Genomic DNA, 16,715 nt, shown 5'->3' on the forward strand with positions numbered 1-16,715 from the left:
TAAAACCAAACTACAAACAATCCAAAACACTCCTTACAACAGCATACAGAGTTCCAAGAACTATATCATCTCAGTTCATTCACAAATACTCGAAGACATACCAACCATACCAGATAGACTCCTACATATTACAATAATAATGTACTTTTAATAAGAATTGGATGAAAAAAAACGAATTACTATGAGAACTAAACAGGTACCTCATACATGATGAAGCTAGCCCTAAATATCTCTCCCCAGTTAACTTATATTTTAAATATAAAAATAAATAAATAAAAAATATATATACATATATTAAATAATAAAAATAAATAAATATATATATATTAAATAATAATAAAAAATAATAAATATATATATATATAATAATAATAATAAATATGTATATATATTAAATAATAAAAAGAATAAATATATACATATATTAAATAATAATAAAAAAATGCCACCAACAAACTTGACATTCTGCTAATAGAATAAAATAATCACTATATATGAACCACAATACATGGGCATTGCCCTGAAAAGGATCAAAATAATATTTAGTTCTACAATTATAAATACCAATCCGTCAAGAGCATAAGTGCGGGGAAGAGGAAGAGGTCATAGAGAACCTGACCCTCCAGGGTATGAACTTTTCTTACCCAAACACCGACAGAGATTTCTTGTTCCTTCAACAGTTTGTTATCCGCACTGAATTACTAAGTTTGGTTAACAGCAGACTTAAGTTAAGTTATCCCTAGCTGCAATTATTAATGTTTTTATTGTTTGATTTTTTTTTTTCGTTCAACAAGAACAACAAGGTGGCAGTGAATTCGTGTAAACTTACGTCTTGACACTAACTAACAAGAGGAAACGACACGAGAACGTGCCAATGATGCGCGGTCGCATATAACACGATCTCCTGACAACCTGCCATCTGCGCGGTTCATATCACGTGGCAAACTGTGGCGGCAGAGAGCACGTAGGAATGCAGTGTCGTTATAAGTCAGACGAGGCTGACCTGTTTTTGAAGACGATCGAAAACTAGTGGAAATTTAGGAAAGTTCCGGAAAACTTGGTAAGTTCGGTTTTCCTCTCGTCAAAGGTTCGGTTGTCCAATAGTACTACCTCGTATGTCGTAAACCATGACATGTAACAGTTGATTCTATCTATACTTGTGGTTTCCTTGTATACGTGTATTACAAATTATATAGTTTTTCTGACATCAGCATTTTGATCGGGTTTTTGAGATGTTTTAGAAAATTTAGTTTGTTTGTTTGGGAATTTCGCACAAAGCTACTCGAGGGCTATCTGTGCTAGCCGTCCCTAATTTAGCAGTGTAAGACTAGAGGGAAGGCAACTAGTCATCACCACCCACCGCCAACTCTGGGCTACTCTTTTACCAACGAATAGTGGGATTGACCGTCATTATACGGCTGGGATTACAGTCGCACGCCTTACGCCTACGCAGGCCAGGCCAGAAAATTTAGACTAACCTGCTCAGTAAACAATCGTATATTTGTTAAACACGAAGCTGCATAGTTGGCTGTCTGTGTTCTGCCTTACGGCTGTTATTAAAAATAAATATTTTTTATCGACTTTCGCCCTATGTTTCAGTCTAACTGTATTGAGACTACATTATTTTTGAAGCAAGTTTCAAATACATATGAACAGAAAGAAAACATTTCAATAGGTTGATTTATTGTTTTAAGTTTGAGTGTTCGCTATTTCATAGATTGGTAGGTGTTTTTTTTTTCTGTATAATGCTTAAATTCGGAGTTCGATTCCTCGCAATGGACACAGCAGATAACGCAATGTGGCTTTGCTCTAAACCAAACGGTCCGGCATGCCCAGGTGGTTAAGGCACTAGACTCTTAATTGAGGGTCGCGGGTTCGAATCCCCTTCACATCAAACATGCTCACCCTTTCAGCCGTGGGGGCGTCATAATGTTATGGCCAATCCCACTATTCGTTGGTAAAAGAGTAGCCCAAGAGTTGGCGGTGGGTGGTGATGACTACCTGCCTTCCCTCTAGTCTTACGCTGCAAAATTAGTGATAGTGACGGCTAGCGCAGATAACCCTCGTGTAGCTTTGCGCGAAATTCAAAACAAACTAAACCAAACACTAAACATTTTTCTAGAACTTTCAAGTGGTGTTAGAGATGTATACTTTTGGCTAGTTCAGCCCATCTTATTACCATGAAAATTAACATCTCACAAATAAAAGATGGATCTGTAATTTTACACCTGTGATTCTAAATATGTAAATTTAAGCCGTATGAAAAGAGAACCAGACAAGTTTTAACTGTAATAATATTTTAATGCTATTTTTCACTGTAAAAGAACACAAAATGAGCTGTCTATATTCTGTCCACTACAGGAATTGAGCCTCAGATATTGAACGTTATAAGTACGTAAAGCTACCGTTGGCCAACCAGAAAGACATCACTTCCGTTAGGCCTAAGGAGCTCCATTGTCTCGTTAGCTCAGACCAATGGTTTCGAAAGTGAGGTACACAGAAGACATAGTCAAACGTATTGTTATTTTAAAACTATTTACAAAATAATGGAAAACAAAAAAAAACAAAACAGCAGAGTTTTATAAGGCTTAACATATGAGAATAGTAACCTCTCCTTTCCAAAACGAGTCTTGGTCGCAAAAAATTATCTTGGTACTCAGATGGGTCTGCGTTAGGAACCCCTAGTTCAAACGTTTTATACCATTGCATTGGTTATAAAGGTAATCTCTCGTCAACATTAATAGATGGCTTATAAATCGCTTTGTCTGAATAATTTTAATCATATCTTACTTTTTTTATTTTCAACTAAGAATTATGTAATAACTTCGACCACAAAACTCGCTAAAATATTCAATAAAATAATTCATATTAATTTTATGTGACGGTCAAACCACTAAAAGCCCTTGACCATTCTGTTTTTTAAGGTCATCGATTGGGTATCCTCTCTTTCAGAAGTGTTTTGGGCTCTAATTCAAATTACACCTGATAAGGTTGGGCCTACTTTGTAATTACTTTGTAATTCGATTGCTCATCAAAGCAGGTTTGTCGTATTTAAACGTTTAGTTAGAGACATTGTCGTGTAAGTCTACGTGAGGCAGTGACGAACTGTGGATTGTTGTTTTTTGATAAGAATGGTATTTTCAAATAACACTTACTTCCCATAGGATAGGTCAGCAGAATAACAGGGGATTTTTCAAAATATTTCATGTGGAATAATTCTGTATTTTCTGATAACTATGCTTGCGAGAAAAAAAAAAAAAAAGTTGAAAACATCTTAATTCAACAGGTAAACTCGCTTTCTTTATCCAGACGACAGCACCACTTTGTGACCGTTGTTTTCTTATAGAACTAGTCATCTTTCAAACAACGTAAACTTAGCCAGCAAAGTACGTTACACTCATCAATCCTGTCAATTCAGATGATGTGTGTCGCTGCAACATCCTCTCAGGCAGAATAGACGTTATCTACTACAGAAAACAAAATAATTTACAACCAAACAATCTCAACGACTTTCTGGACCACATGTTGCTGCCACTACAAGAAACAAAATTAAGATCTGTATATCACAAAAGCAGGTATAAAACATACGATAAATTCAGATATAAGAATGGTATAGTTATATACCATACATTCAACGTATCAAACGAGTTACTTATAGGAGGAAAAAAGACAGTAAGGCAGAATTGGAAAGTTATAACTTCTGTTGTATACAAAACAACAACTAACTGGAAAATGTTTTCTGAATGTTAACTAAAGTAAATAAATGGTTAAATATTTAGGCGCAATATCATACCTTTACAACAATACTCTTTGGAAAATTCTGTAAAACAAAAATGACTGTTGCTGTTGTTGTCATGTACTGTGTTCATTTTTCTTCTTGAAATGGTATATAAATAAATAATGTTTTTCCGAATCACTGTTATTCGAAATATGATTGATTTTTGGTAGTGTGTAAAAGCTGTTTGGGTAGTGGTAGCTGTAACTAGCATGATTATGACTTTAAATGTTGTCTGTGAATTTACATGGTTTCCCAACTGTAACACCATACTGATATCATCCTGCTTAGAAGAACTTTCTAGTTCTCTATGACTACCTACAATACGGTGTCACATTTGTGCCATTCAGAATCGTTGTTTAGTGATTTTTTTTTAACGTGTTTCTTGTATCGTCGAAGACTGAAGGCTTCCGTTTTGATCTCTTTTCCTCCTCAGTAGGCCATCAATATTCCTACCGTGTCTGTCGGAAATAATTTGGTTTCCTTAAAAATTATATATATATATGTGCGCTACCGTTATCCTGAAATATGCTGTAATTTTCAAGATAATGTCAGTAATTTCGCTGCTTTTTGGAGGACACGTAACGCTAATGTAGTGTTATCTCTGTTCCTAATGTAGTGTTATCTCTGTTCCTAATGAGATGGCGTAAATATTTCGGAACAGCACCACTCTAGTCTTCAGGTTAAAGTCGGTATCTGATTTCCATAGTCAGATATTTCGGTAATCTGCTTTTTTTTTCTTTTAATGTAACTCTAGTTTTATTCTAAGAATCCAGATGTATCACAGACTTTGTAACACTCCGAAGGTTCTGTCATTAATAACTGTGAGAGTGTAGTCTAAACCCATTTTTCTCAGTGGGTTTTCATCATTCGGTTGATTAGTTGTACCAGTTTTCAACCTCATCGTTAACACTGGCTTTCTGTTACAAGTGTATGGATCTTTCGAAGTAATTCATCGTCGATTAGTGAAAGTAACTTGGACATGATAAAGAATACGGGCTTTACCCCTAGTTTTCCTCCTAACTGATTTTTACTTCTGTACAGTTTGAACGTGAGGATATCGCTGTCGTAGTTTTCTCATAACGTAGTTTCTTAACTCGGAGTTAAACTCAAGACCAATCATACGCCTGATGAGTGCTCAACTCAGCTAAAGAGATAGCACCTAGCGGTTCTTAGTAAAACACTTTTTAACAAGTGAAGTAGTCTACCAACTCAGGTAAATAGGTAGCCCCCTAGTGGTTCTTAGGAAAACACTTTAACAAGTCAAGTAGTCTACCAACTCAGGTAAATAGGTAGCCCCCTAGCGGTTCTTAGTAAAACACTTTTTAACAGGTCAAGTAGTCTACCAACTAAGGTAAATAGGTATCCCCCAAGCGGTTCTTAGTAAAACACTTTTTAACAAGTCAAGTAGTCTGCCAACTCAGGTAAATAGGTAGCCCCCTAGCGGTTCTTAGTAAAACACTTTTTAACAGGTCAAGTAGTCTGCCAACTCAGGTAAATAGGTATCTCCCAAGCGGTTCTTAGTAAAACACTTTAACAAGTGAAGTAGTCTACCAACTCAGGTAAATAGGTAGCCCCCTAGCGGTTCTTAGTAAAACACTTTTTAACAGGTCAAGTAGTCTACCAACTATGGTAAATAGGTAGCCCCCTAGCGGTTCTTAGTAAAACACTTTTTAACAGGTCAAGTAGTCTGCCAACTCAGGTAAATAGGTATCCCCCAAGCGGTTCTTAGTAAAACACTTTTTAACAAGTCAAGTAGTCTATTAACTCAGGTAAATAGGTAGCCCCCTAGCGGTTCTTAGTAAAACACTTTTTAACAAGTCAAGTAGTCTGCCAACTCAGGTAAATAGGTAGCCCCCTAGCGGTTCCTAGTAAAACATCATTTAACAACTACATATCTGTAGAAATAATAAACACCACCTGTACCTTCTCGAGAAACATGGATCCAAAATAGTATTTTTATATTGATTTATTGCTTTAATGATAAGTATTCAAGGACGTCAGGTGAGATCTCGTTGTTCTGATATAAATGTTCCAGAATTTCGGGCAAATCTACAGAAAGGGTTACCTGCACGCAGCTGTCTTTAATTTTCAGCTGATGTGCTAGAAGGTAGACAGCTATATACGTCAACTCTCGGGACGCACGTGTTTCACCAAAAAGAGATATTGATCTGTCACTCCTATAACACATCCACTGCCCTGATGCACGGATCGCGTTCAAGAAGCAACGGGGCGGGCGCTATGCTTGATTGAGATAGCCTCCATGTATTAGTTTTGTGTCGGTAGATTTTCGGACAAAAATCTCGATACAAAGAATGTGTCAAAGTAAGAGTTTTATTTTTGTTGTTTTTTGAATTTGGCCAAAATTTAGAGAGAAAAGAAAAGGTGTCTTTAAGTTATTTTTATTATTTTGGAGTCAACGGGTTGAACCCTTTCAACTGTGTGGGCGTTATAATGTTACGGTTAATCCCACTATTCGTTGATAAAAGAGTAGCCCAAGAGTTGGCGGTGGGTGGTGATGACTAGCTGCCTTCCCTCTAGTCTTACACTGCTAAATTAGAGACGGCTAGCACAGATAGCCCTCGAGTAGCTTTGTGCGAAATTAAAAAAAAAAAAAAATCAACGGGTTGAAAAAGAGAACTCTACTGATCTTCTGTTTATGTTATAACATCTTCACTACTTTACAAGAAAGTTTTAGGTTTTTACCTTCTACGTACAAAGTGGGTTTAAAACTGTCGGTAGGAATGTTGAAAAATGTTTTAGTCTTCCGAGCAAGACAGATCTCAAAGACTTCTGGAATTTGTCAATGTAAGAGAACAAAAGGGAAAAAGGCAATGTGTTTGTTGTTTAGTCCTAACTATAGATACAGCAATGGGTTTGTTGTTTAGTCCTAACTATAGATACAGCAATGTGTTTGTTGTTTAGTCCTAACTATAGATACAGCAATGTGTTTGTTGTTTAGTCCTAACTATAGATACAGCAGTGTTTGTTTTTTAGTCCTAACTATAGATACAGCAATGTGTTTGTTGTTTAGTCCTAACTATAGATACAGCAATGTGTTTGTTGTTTAGTCCTAACTATAGATACAACAATGTGTTTGTTGTTTAGTCCTAACTATAGATACAGCAATGTGTTTGTGGTTTAGTCCTAACTATAGATACAGCAATGTGTTTGTTGTTTAGTCCTAACTATAGATACAGCAATGTGTTTGTTGATTAGTCCTAACTATAGATACAGCAATGTGTTTGTTGTTTAGTCCTAACTATAGATACAGCAATGTGTTTGTTGTTTAGTCCTAACTATAGATACAGCAATGTATTTGTTGTTTAGTCCTAACTATAGATACAGCAATGTGTTTGTTGTTTAGTCCTAACTATAGATACAGCAATGCGTTTGTTGTTTAGTCCTAACTATAAATACAGCAATGTGTTTGTTGTTTAGTCCTAACTATAAATACAGCAATGCGTTTGTTGTTTAGTCCTAACTATAGATACAGCAATGTGTTTGTTGTTTAGTTCTAACTATAAATACAGCTATGTGTTTGTTGTTCAGTCCTAACTATAAATATAGCAATGTGTTTATTGATTAGTCTTAACTATAAATACAGCAATGTGTTTGTTGTTTAGTCCTAACTATAAATATAGCTATGTGTTTGTTGATTAGTCCTAACTATAGATACAGCAATGTGTTTGTTGATTAGTCCTAACTATAAATACACCAATCTCATGGGCAATTTTTCTGTCTTTTTTTTTTTTGTTTTTAAGAGCAAAATTACATATTGGGATGTCCGTGTTATGTTTACCGCGGGTATCAAAACCCAAATTTTAGCATTAAACTCCCTAAGAGTTACCGCTGAGCCACCGGGGGAACTGATTTATCACTTCCTTCAGTTTTTGTTTATCAGTTGCGTTCAGGTTAATAGTTTTTACTTCCTTTTATTATTATTATTATTCCTTATTTAATTTATCTATTTTTTCCCTGTAGGTCAGCGGTTAAATTTATAGACTTGAGGTCAGTTACCCACGACGCACAGAGTGTCGATAGCTAATTGGGTAAATGTGTCCCACAACAACATATTAGGTGTCTTCAATTAAACACCTTGTAAATCGTTTCGTAAGTTCTCGTAAAGTGAGAGTAACATTTGTTCTGAGATGAGAATCTCTCCTCGTACTTCACGTGGCGAGTTTGTTTTCTGCTCCTGTTTCCTTCATCGCACGAGCTCGAAACTCACAAGTACAAAATTATTGTCGATATAACCTTGTTTTCAGTTTTTAAAGACCAGAATTCAATAGTATAAGGTACAACACAGTTTAAATAATACTACGGTAACTGTTTCTTCGTTTTCGAGTGCGAAGCTATACATCAAGTATCGAAATCAGATTTTTAGTGTTGTGATGAAGGCCTTAATGGTGAAACTACAGCATGGGGTACATACACTGTGTCCACCGCGGGGAACAGATCCCTGGGTTTAAGACTTGTGATCTAAAGACTTACCGCAGATCCACCTGGAGACATGCGTTATGACCATGTGTTTCAGCAAATGATATATTTATATAAAGAATATATTATGTAATTGTTCTGTTTTAAATTTCCTTTGTAAAACGTTTAAGTGTGCTAAATTAATTACAAATTTGTTTATGGATAAAATAATTAATGCGTTTAAAGAAACTACCGCTAGGCGTATACAGTGACGTCAGGTGGATAAAGCTGAACTTACCCGTTTCGTTGTGTATGTAAAAACGGTTGGTATGCATAGAGAAAGCAATATGTAGAGGAGCGAACAACGTTTCGACCTTCTTCGGTCATCGTCAGGTTCACAAAGAAAGAAAGAGGTAACTGACCGATAGCTGACCACATGTTTGAAGGGAGTTGTGTAACTGAGTGTAGGAATGTAGAGGGCGTACTTAGATGTTTGATTATATTTATTAATATAGGTATAAAGGTGTTTCTTTGTATTGGTTTATTTTGGGCTTGAGTTGTTGTATAAGTAAGGCTTCTTTAATTTTGTGTTTGTTTATATTTGTTTCTTTATTTAGTATTTGAGTGTTTTCTATGGTTATGTTGTGTTTATTTGACTTGCAGTGTTCGAAAACGTGTGAAGGTGACTTTTTGTGTTCTGTGAATCTGGTTTCCATTTTTCTTCTTGTTTCTCCAATATAGAAGTCGTGGCAGTTATCACATTGTATGTAATAAATAATGTTGGTGTTGTGTTTGTCAGTGTTGTTTGTTCGTTCCTCTACTGTGCTTTTTCTATCCATAACAGCCGTTTTTAAATATATAATTTTCTCTAGAAATGGGTTTTAAAAGCACTACTACGTCTTAGGCAACAACAACAAATCAAACTTATCTATTTATAAGATTCAGTTTAATAAACGATCTATTTTTAAACAGTTCTGTAGAAATTGCTGCTACATGAAACAGTAACAATCTTTTCTTCTTAAGCTAGAAACAATCAAGTAACGGGAGAGAAACGTTTCTATCGCATGTTACGAAAGACACAGATATTGAAATAAGTCGACCTTAACTCTCAATAGTTGTTATCTACGTTGTTTTCTTCTCTTGATATATCTAATTCAAAGCTTTTTTCATTATGTCACCCACTTTTGTAAATAGAAAAGTCACAAAACTGTTTAATTAATCTGTCAGTGTGTGTGTGTGTGTGTGTGAATGTTATTCAAAATTTACACCCAAGCTTTCGACTATACAGGCACCCCTTCGTCAAGAGTAAGAAGGTAATAGGTGGAACAGTTAAGTGACTGAAACTTGAATAAGTGCAATTAGTAATAAATCTAATGTGGAATGAACTGCCATGAAATTAAGAAATTATTGTTAGGCTTAGAGCACAGTTGATACAGCGAATATTGTGTGGTTGAAATACCATTATGACATATTTTTTCTAATTCTTGGAAATCCCTAATGGACTAGATTAAGAATGTAGTGTCAAAAATACAATAGGCCTAACCTAATGTTTTATGACAAATATAATTAATTATAATTATGATTCCATAACTTGTAAAGACGTTCACACCATAACAAAACGTTATTTTGCTACGGTGCATTATTTAAGTTATTTTTGATCGGTGAATGTATTAGTACTAACATAACAATAGCAAAGGCAAAGTTATATTTGTGAACTCGTGAGCTTCCAGTACTATTTGGTATTGCCTGGTGGGCTTGGCGATGGAAAATAGGGTTTATCTGACAATTAAACACGATATTTTACGGTTTATATGGTGGAGTACATAAAGTGTGTTATGAAATTTTGGTATGTTCGAAAGACAAAGGTGGTCTCAATTTAACAGACGTTAAGATGAAAAAGGCGGTGATTAGGTTAAAATGGTTCTTCAGATTATGACACATTTCCATCTCTGTTTATTCTCTTTGCCCATCTTTTACGCAAGTATGGTGATTTAAATCTTGGACACGGTGTGTGGTATTGTGACATGACACATGATGAATGTTCCTACACTTTATTATGAAGTATTAGTTTTGTAAAACGCTCGTTAGGTGTCGTCGAATCTTCCAAAATAACACAGAAATTGTTTTCCGGAAACCACTGTTTCTCAATGTTTTTGTTCCCACTATGGGATTAAGCACATTCTATAATAAAAACTTTATTAGCGCGGGACTAATTCGCTTAAGGGACATCACTTACGAATTTGTCCCTCGTTGGGTTCCCTTAAAAACTATTATCGAGTTATGTCAGGATGTATCAGAAAGTGTGATACCTGTTCAAGTCAGATAGTATTACGAAAAGTTATGTGATAGAAGAATGGAAAGACTTGGCTGAAAGAGAGATTCCCACAGTTACAGGTACGACACAATTTATTTTTGAGATGTTTGATTCAGATGGTGAAGATGTTATCCACTTAAATGACCTTCCTGTTAAAACACTGGTTAAGTTAATATAACAGAACTCCATCCCCACTACTGAAGAAATTACTGCTCGGAAAGATATTTTAATAGATACTAACTGAAAAAAAAATACATAAATATACTTATCACCCATTTAAAGGCTTTGTCTTTGCTGATGTGGATTATTTATTTTATCACAATGCTTTAATGACGAACAGTAAACTTGTTCATATGCAAAAACATGATACGTACTAGCTCATGTATACTTTGTGGTAAGGAAACTGAAACAGTGAGACATTTATATTGATTATGTCCAATGGTTCAACCCTTATGAACATTAACACTATATCCTTTATCATTCAAACATCAGTACCAATGAATCAAACACGACGACTTCTTGTACAGGGCTTCCTAGAAGGATTAAGAAAAGATGACAGTCTACAGTGTATGTTTTGATTATATTAGCTAAATATTGTATTATGACTGTTAGAAAAATTTGTTTAGCCAAAAATATTCATTTAAATCTGTTGTCATTTTATAAGAGCCAGTAAAGAAAAAATAACTTTTGATTATTCCAGGTATGTTATTCGTAACGATGTCAATTCTTTCTTTCAATTTTATTGCAAACTTATACGTCCTTGTTCACAACGTCACATTATTGCGTGCCCTTTAATATGAGCGATTACAGACAGTACTCGGTGCATTCAACTGTGTATTTGATTGTTCTTTGTTTTGTATGTAATATATGTGATTATGAGGCCTCTTCAAGAGGTTGGTAAAACAAAAAAAGCAAAACTTTACTAAGCTTCAATTTAAGGATGAATCCTTAACCTTATATTGATATTCGATACTTCGAAATCTTTACTGAAAACTCAGTGATGGATAAAAAATACTACTTCCTAAATTATTTACTGAACTTTACTTAATCTTTCTGATGCAAAGCTGAGGCAAAGGTCGCTCTTAATAGAATTATTTCCACATGTTTAAAGATGTAAGTACACTTAATCATTTAACATATGAGTCTCGAAAAAGTTATATAACAGAACTATGCTAATATTATATTTATTTTGTAGCTCACTTTAAAAAAAAACAAAACGTTTCCATCTTAATTAGTTTCAAAACTTATATTTTTCTGCAGTAGTTCAAACTAGGATGTCACTGGATGAAAGATGGCTCCGGTTAGCCTTCAACTTCACCGGATCATTGAACGAATCCGAATTGCATAACGTATTGAAAACCTACGACAATGAAAGACTAACCCTGACTAAAACATCCAATCTGGTTTTAATTATTTTTTACGTCGTTTGTTTCCTAGTGGCGACCTCTGCCAACACAGTGGCCTTGCTGGTTTTTTACAGGTGAAGCTGTTATATATTATCAAAATTCCTATAGATCCAGTCAGATTTGTTCATTGTTTTTTTATTTGTTCTTTAAAATGTTCCCTTGTTGTAATGGATAATTATGCCAATTAGCTTTCTTATGAGTTATTTTTAAATGGTTCTTTACAGAGAAAATAAGTTACTTTTGGTAACTTGAAACTATTAAAATCGATTTATTTAGGTCGTTCTTTAAGGAGTGCCAGTTTTTGTTCGGTTACTTCTACTAGTGAAATAAATAAAACAAGTAAAACATTGTGTTTTATTTATAGTTTAATGATTTATTTTTGTAGGTTTCAGATTGATCAATTATATTATAAACTTCATCAGTAGGAAGAAACTATCAGATTAACTTTTTGGCCGAACGACAAAAGACGTTTGAATGAACGTCCATCACGTAATTTCCAAGCGAGACAGATGTCGCACCGCCCACTGCCGTTGGTGTCAAAAACAGTGTTTACTTTTAGTTCAACACGTAGCGTCAAATCAACTTTGATAAACAAGTGTAGAGAAGACTGGCTCTTGTTCATTTAATAAATAAAAAATAGCTTTAGTAATATTATAAAAATAGGATAATTTACCGTTTGAATTTCTCTAACTTATGAAGCAAATCTCTTATATAAACTATTGTCTGCTTGTTTGTTTGTTTTGGAATTTCGCACAAAGCTACTCGAGGGCTATCTGTGCTAGCCGTCCCTAATTTAGCAGTGTAAAACTAGAGGGAAGGCAGCTAGTCATCACCACCCACCGCCAACTCTTGGGCTACTCTTTTACCAACGAATAGTGGGATTGACCGTCACATTATAACGCCCCCACGGCTGGGAGGGCGAGCATGTTTTGGCGCGACTCGGGCGCGAACCTACGACCCTCAGATTACGAAGTGCACGCCTTAACACGCTAGGCCATGCCAGGCCCCTATTGTCTGTACTCACCATGTTATTATATTGTGTATAAAATAAATCTCTACATGCCTTCTGTAACTTATAACTCCCAAACTGTAACATATGTTACTTGTGCAAACATTCTATTGGTGTTTTGGTTGTATATGTATTTTTTTATTTTAGGTATCGTCAAATGCGACATTTGTCAAATGTTCTACTTATTACGCTAGCTGTTGCTGACCTATTGGTGGCGCTAGTATGCATGCCGACAGCAGTTGGATCAGTAGCTTACAGGCTGTGGATTTATGGTGATGCCATGTGCAAGATGACGAACTACCTTCAGGGTACGTAAAAAATGTCGATAGAACCAACGTGAATCGTTATGGATTTTACTTAAGTGATGTTTTAACTTACGATAATAAATGTTCTTAGCCGATATGTTATAGAATAGTTGTGTAACATTTAACTATACGTTTGACTTAGTTTTCATCAGAACCAAATTGTTATTGGTTTTCACAATTTACGTGGAAGAATATAATTTGAGAATTTCTATTTATTGTTTTCTTCAACCTTAAATAAGAACGACATGTCAGGCCAATCAAGAAACAAGGCAGATTTATCTATTGCAGCTTTTAACCCTAACATAAGATCACGCACTTAAGAAATAAGACGGGACCAGTCTATAAAATTTGTAATCCTACATCTTATCTGCACTAGTAGAAGAAGACACTGAACTGCAAGATTTGTGTTTCCTTATCCTTTTTTATTTAGCCCAGAACTACATAATGGACTATCTGCAGTCTGTCCACCGAGGGAATTGAACTCTGGATTTTAGCATTGTAAGTCCGTAAGTCTAATACCGACTTATCGGGAGATTTCGTATTTTCAACCTGAACTGCACATTATCCACAAGTAGGCTAAAAGTGTTCAGATATAGCCGTCCGTAATTTTGAAACACTGACCACAGATAGGGTGGTCATCAATTGACACCTACCATCACTAGGGATTTATTCGATGAATGAACCGAAAAACGAAATGAGCTATCAAGTTTATCACGCTTCCAAAGCTAGAAGTGCAAAATGCATTCGGCTGCACGGCACTTCGAACCTGCCTCAGACTTACTGATCTAAAGGCCAACTACAAGACAACGCCCAGCTAGAAAACCGAAATGAAAGAAAACCGTACGATAGATGCATTAAAACGACGCATCCGGGCATTCGAGAGTTAAGCCTAATGTTAACATTGTGATTTAGAAACATATATTCCTGAATTGGATCTGGCCATAATTTTAGTAGAACATAATAATAAAGTTTGTTTTTTTTGTTGGTCCGGCATGGCCAGGTGGGTTAAGGCGTTCGACTTGTTAGCTGAAGGTTGCGGGTTCAAATCCCCGTCGCACCAAACATGCTCGCCCTTTCAGCCGTTGGGGCGTTATAATGTTACAGTCAATCCCACTATTCTTTGGTAAAAAGAGTAGCCCAAGAGTTGGCGGTGGGTGGTGGTGACTAGCTGTCTTCCCTCTAGCCTCACACTGCTAAATTAGGGACGACTAACGCAGATAGCCCTGGTGTAGCTTTGAGCGAAATTCAAAACAAACAAACAAACTCTTTTTTATTTTTTTGTAGTACAGTGGTGGTACCATTAGGGAAAAATTCCGTTTACGAATGCGTTTCCATAGCGATATTGTACAAGAAAGGATTTGGTACTTTGTTTATGTTCTAAACTACAGAACTTGTACGTCATATATAACAATAACAGTGTTAAACAATAATACATGTTGGAAAAAAATATTAAATTATATAAATGACATTTCAGTGATGTCGAGAAAACCCACTTGTAGAGAAATATATCTGTGAAAACGGCTTGTGTTTGGGTTGAGAAAATATTTTATGTAGAGGAGTGAACAACGTTTCGACCTTCTTCGGTCATCGTCAGGTTCACAAAGAAAGAAAGAGGTAACTGACCACATGTTTGGAAGGGGTTGTGTAACTGAGTGTCGGAATGTAGAGGACAGTGTTAGATGTTTGAATATATAATTTTATATTTATTTTATTATATTTAATATAGGTATAAAGGTGTTCCTTTGTATTGGTTTATTTTGGGTTTGAATCGTTGTATAAGTAAGGCTTCTTTAATTTTGTGTTCGTTTATGTTTGTTTGTTTATTTAGTATTTGAGTGTTTTCTATGGTTATGTTGTGTTTATTTGACTTGCAGTGTTCGAAAACGTGTGAAGGTGACTTTTTATGTTCTTTGAATCTGGTTTCCATTTTTCAACTTGTTTCTCCAATATAGAAGTCGTGGCAGTTATCACATTGTATTTTATAAATAATGTTGGTGTGGTGTTTGTCAGTGTAGGTTTTACATAGTATAGATTTCAGTTTTGTGCCTGGTTTTTGAATAAATTTGGTATTAACTGGAATGTCATATTTTGTTACTAGTTTTTGCCAAATGTTGGTTATTTTTCTGCTGATGTCGGGAATATATGGTATGCAGCTTCCGGTCAGTTACCTCTTTCTTTCTTTGTGAACCTGACGATGACCGAAGAAGGTCGAAACGTTGTTCGCTCCTCTACGTAAAATATTTTCTCAACCCAAACGATCCGTTTTTACATGTGTAAATGACATTTATAAATACACTATTTTAAATGTGAATCACACCACAGGTGACTAAGAACTGAAGGTTGTATGCGAAAATGAACGTAAACAAAGCTACAGCAGAACCACTGTGGTAAAACAACCATTTGTATTTGAAATACTGAAAGTTCTGGATAAGAAGACGCCACATAAGGTAGTTTTACTGTACTTCATACTTCCCAAACGAAGTTAAAGGGGGGTTAATAACAGGAGCACGAATGAAACGAGAAATTCGACAAGTGTTTGGTGATTTTGGAAGGAACAGATGGCACCCAAGAGCGTAACATTCACAAACTCTGGTTACCCGCTTCACACATCCTTATGTGTAAACACATGAGATGTCGCAATATAAGTAACGGATTTAACTTTATTGTCAACACGTGTATATAAAATTCGCACATTAACGCTTTCTTATTTCTATATTTCTGAATAGGTGTCGCTGTTTCCGCCAGCATATTTACCATGACTCTAATGAGCATCGATAAATATGTGGTCATTTGTCATCCGTTAACTTATAGACAATGCTTTTGTAGACGTCATTTCCGGTGGGGAATTATATTCATGTGGATTTTGGCAGCCGGTCTGTTTATTCCAGTTTTAATCATCCGACAAACAGGAGGATTTGGTCTGTCAATACCTGTATCAAAGTAAGCGTATGTTGTAAGCCAATACAATGAAACGTGCATGTATTCAATCTGTAATATCGTTTCAAAACCATCATTATGTGTGTGTCATTATAGCTAGTGAACAAGTCCTAGCATGTAACATGAGTTTCTCCCTCTATGTTTGGACCTTACCGTATATTTGACGTCATTCAGTAGAATCTAATGTGAGAATTAGGTTTATATTTACTTCATTTTTTTTTTTGAACATGTAAATAAATTATTTTTATGAGACACATTTTCATGTGCAGTAAAACTTGTCTAAAGCGGAATAGCACGGGACCGAGTAAAATTTCCACCTTAAGCAGGTTTTCTGGCTCAGACATAGTGAACATGTGTTTTCTTAACTATATATAATTTGTAAGCGGAACGTTATACTTGCTTGACTCAAGGGAAGCAAGACGTTTGTGAATAAAGTTATTATACTGTTTATGTTATATTTATTAGAATAAGAACAAAAATAGACATTCAAAATATACACAAAATCTTTAATTTATTTGAAGAAAGTGTCCGGTTTCAACTGTTTCGTTTT

At 35.3% G+C, this 16,715-nt stretch overlaps 1 protein-coding gene across 2 annotated transcripts in view; it reads left to right on the forward strand.

Moving 5' to 3' along the window:
- The first annotated feature begins 821 nt into the window (after positions 1 to 821).
- Positions 822 to 16,715, forward strand: part of LOC143241904 (QRFP-like peptide receptor) — a 29,737-nt gene continuing 13,843 nt past the window's right edge. Inside the window, exons 1-4 of one of the 2 annotated variants that reach the window (XM_076485209.1) lie at positions 824 to 1,060; positions 11,769 to 11,988; positions 13,071 to 13,231; positions 15,955 to 16,168. In XM_076485209.1, the coding sequence (XP_076341324.1) occupies positions 11,783 to 11,988; positions 13,071 to 13,231; positions 15,955 to 16,168 (581 nt within the window). In that variant the 5' untranslated portion in view covers positions 824 to 1,060; positions 11,769 to 11,782. Of the gene's footprint in view, positions 1,061 to 11,768; positions 11,989 to 13,070; positions 13,232 to 15,954; positions 16,169 to 16,715 lie in introns of both variants that reach the window. The other variant, XM_076485210.1, reaches the window with a different exon arrangement.

The sequence above is a fragment of the Tachypleus tridentatus genome, unplaced genomic scaffold (assembly GCF_004210375.1).
Source record: "Tachypleus tridentatus isolate NWPU-2018 unplaced genomic scaffold, ASM421037v1 Hic_cluster_1, whole genome shotgun sequence".
Taxonomy (NCBI): Eukaryota; Metazoa; Arthropoda; class Merostomata; order Xiphosura; family Limulidae; genus Tachypleus; species Tachypleus tridentatus.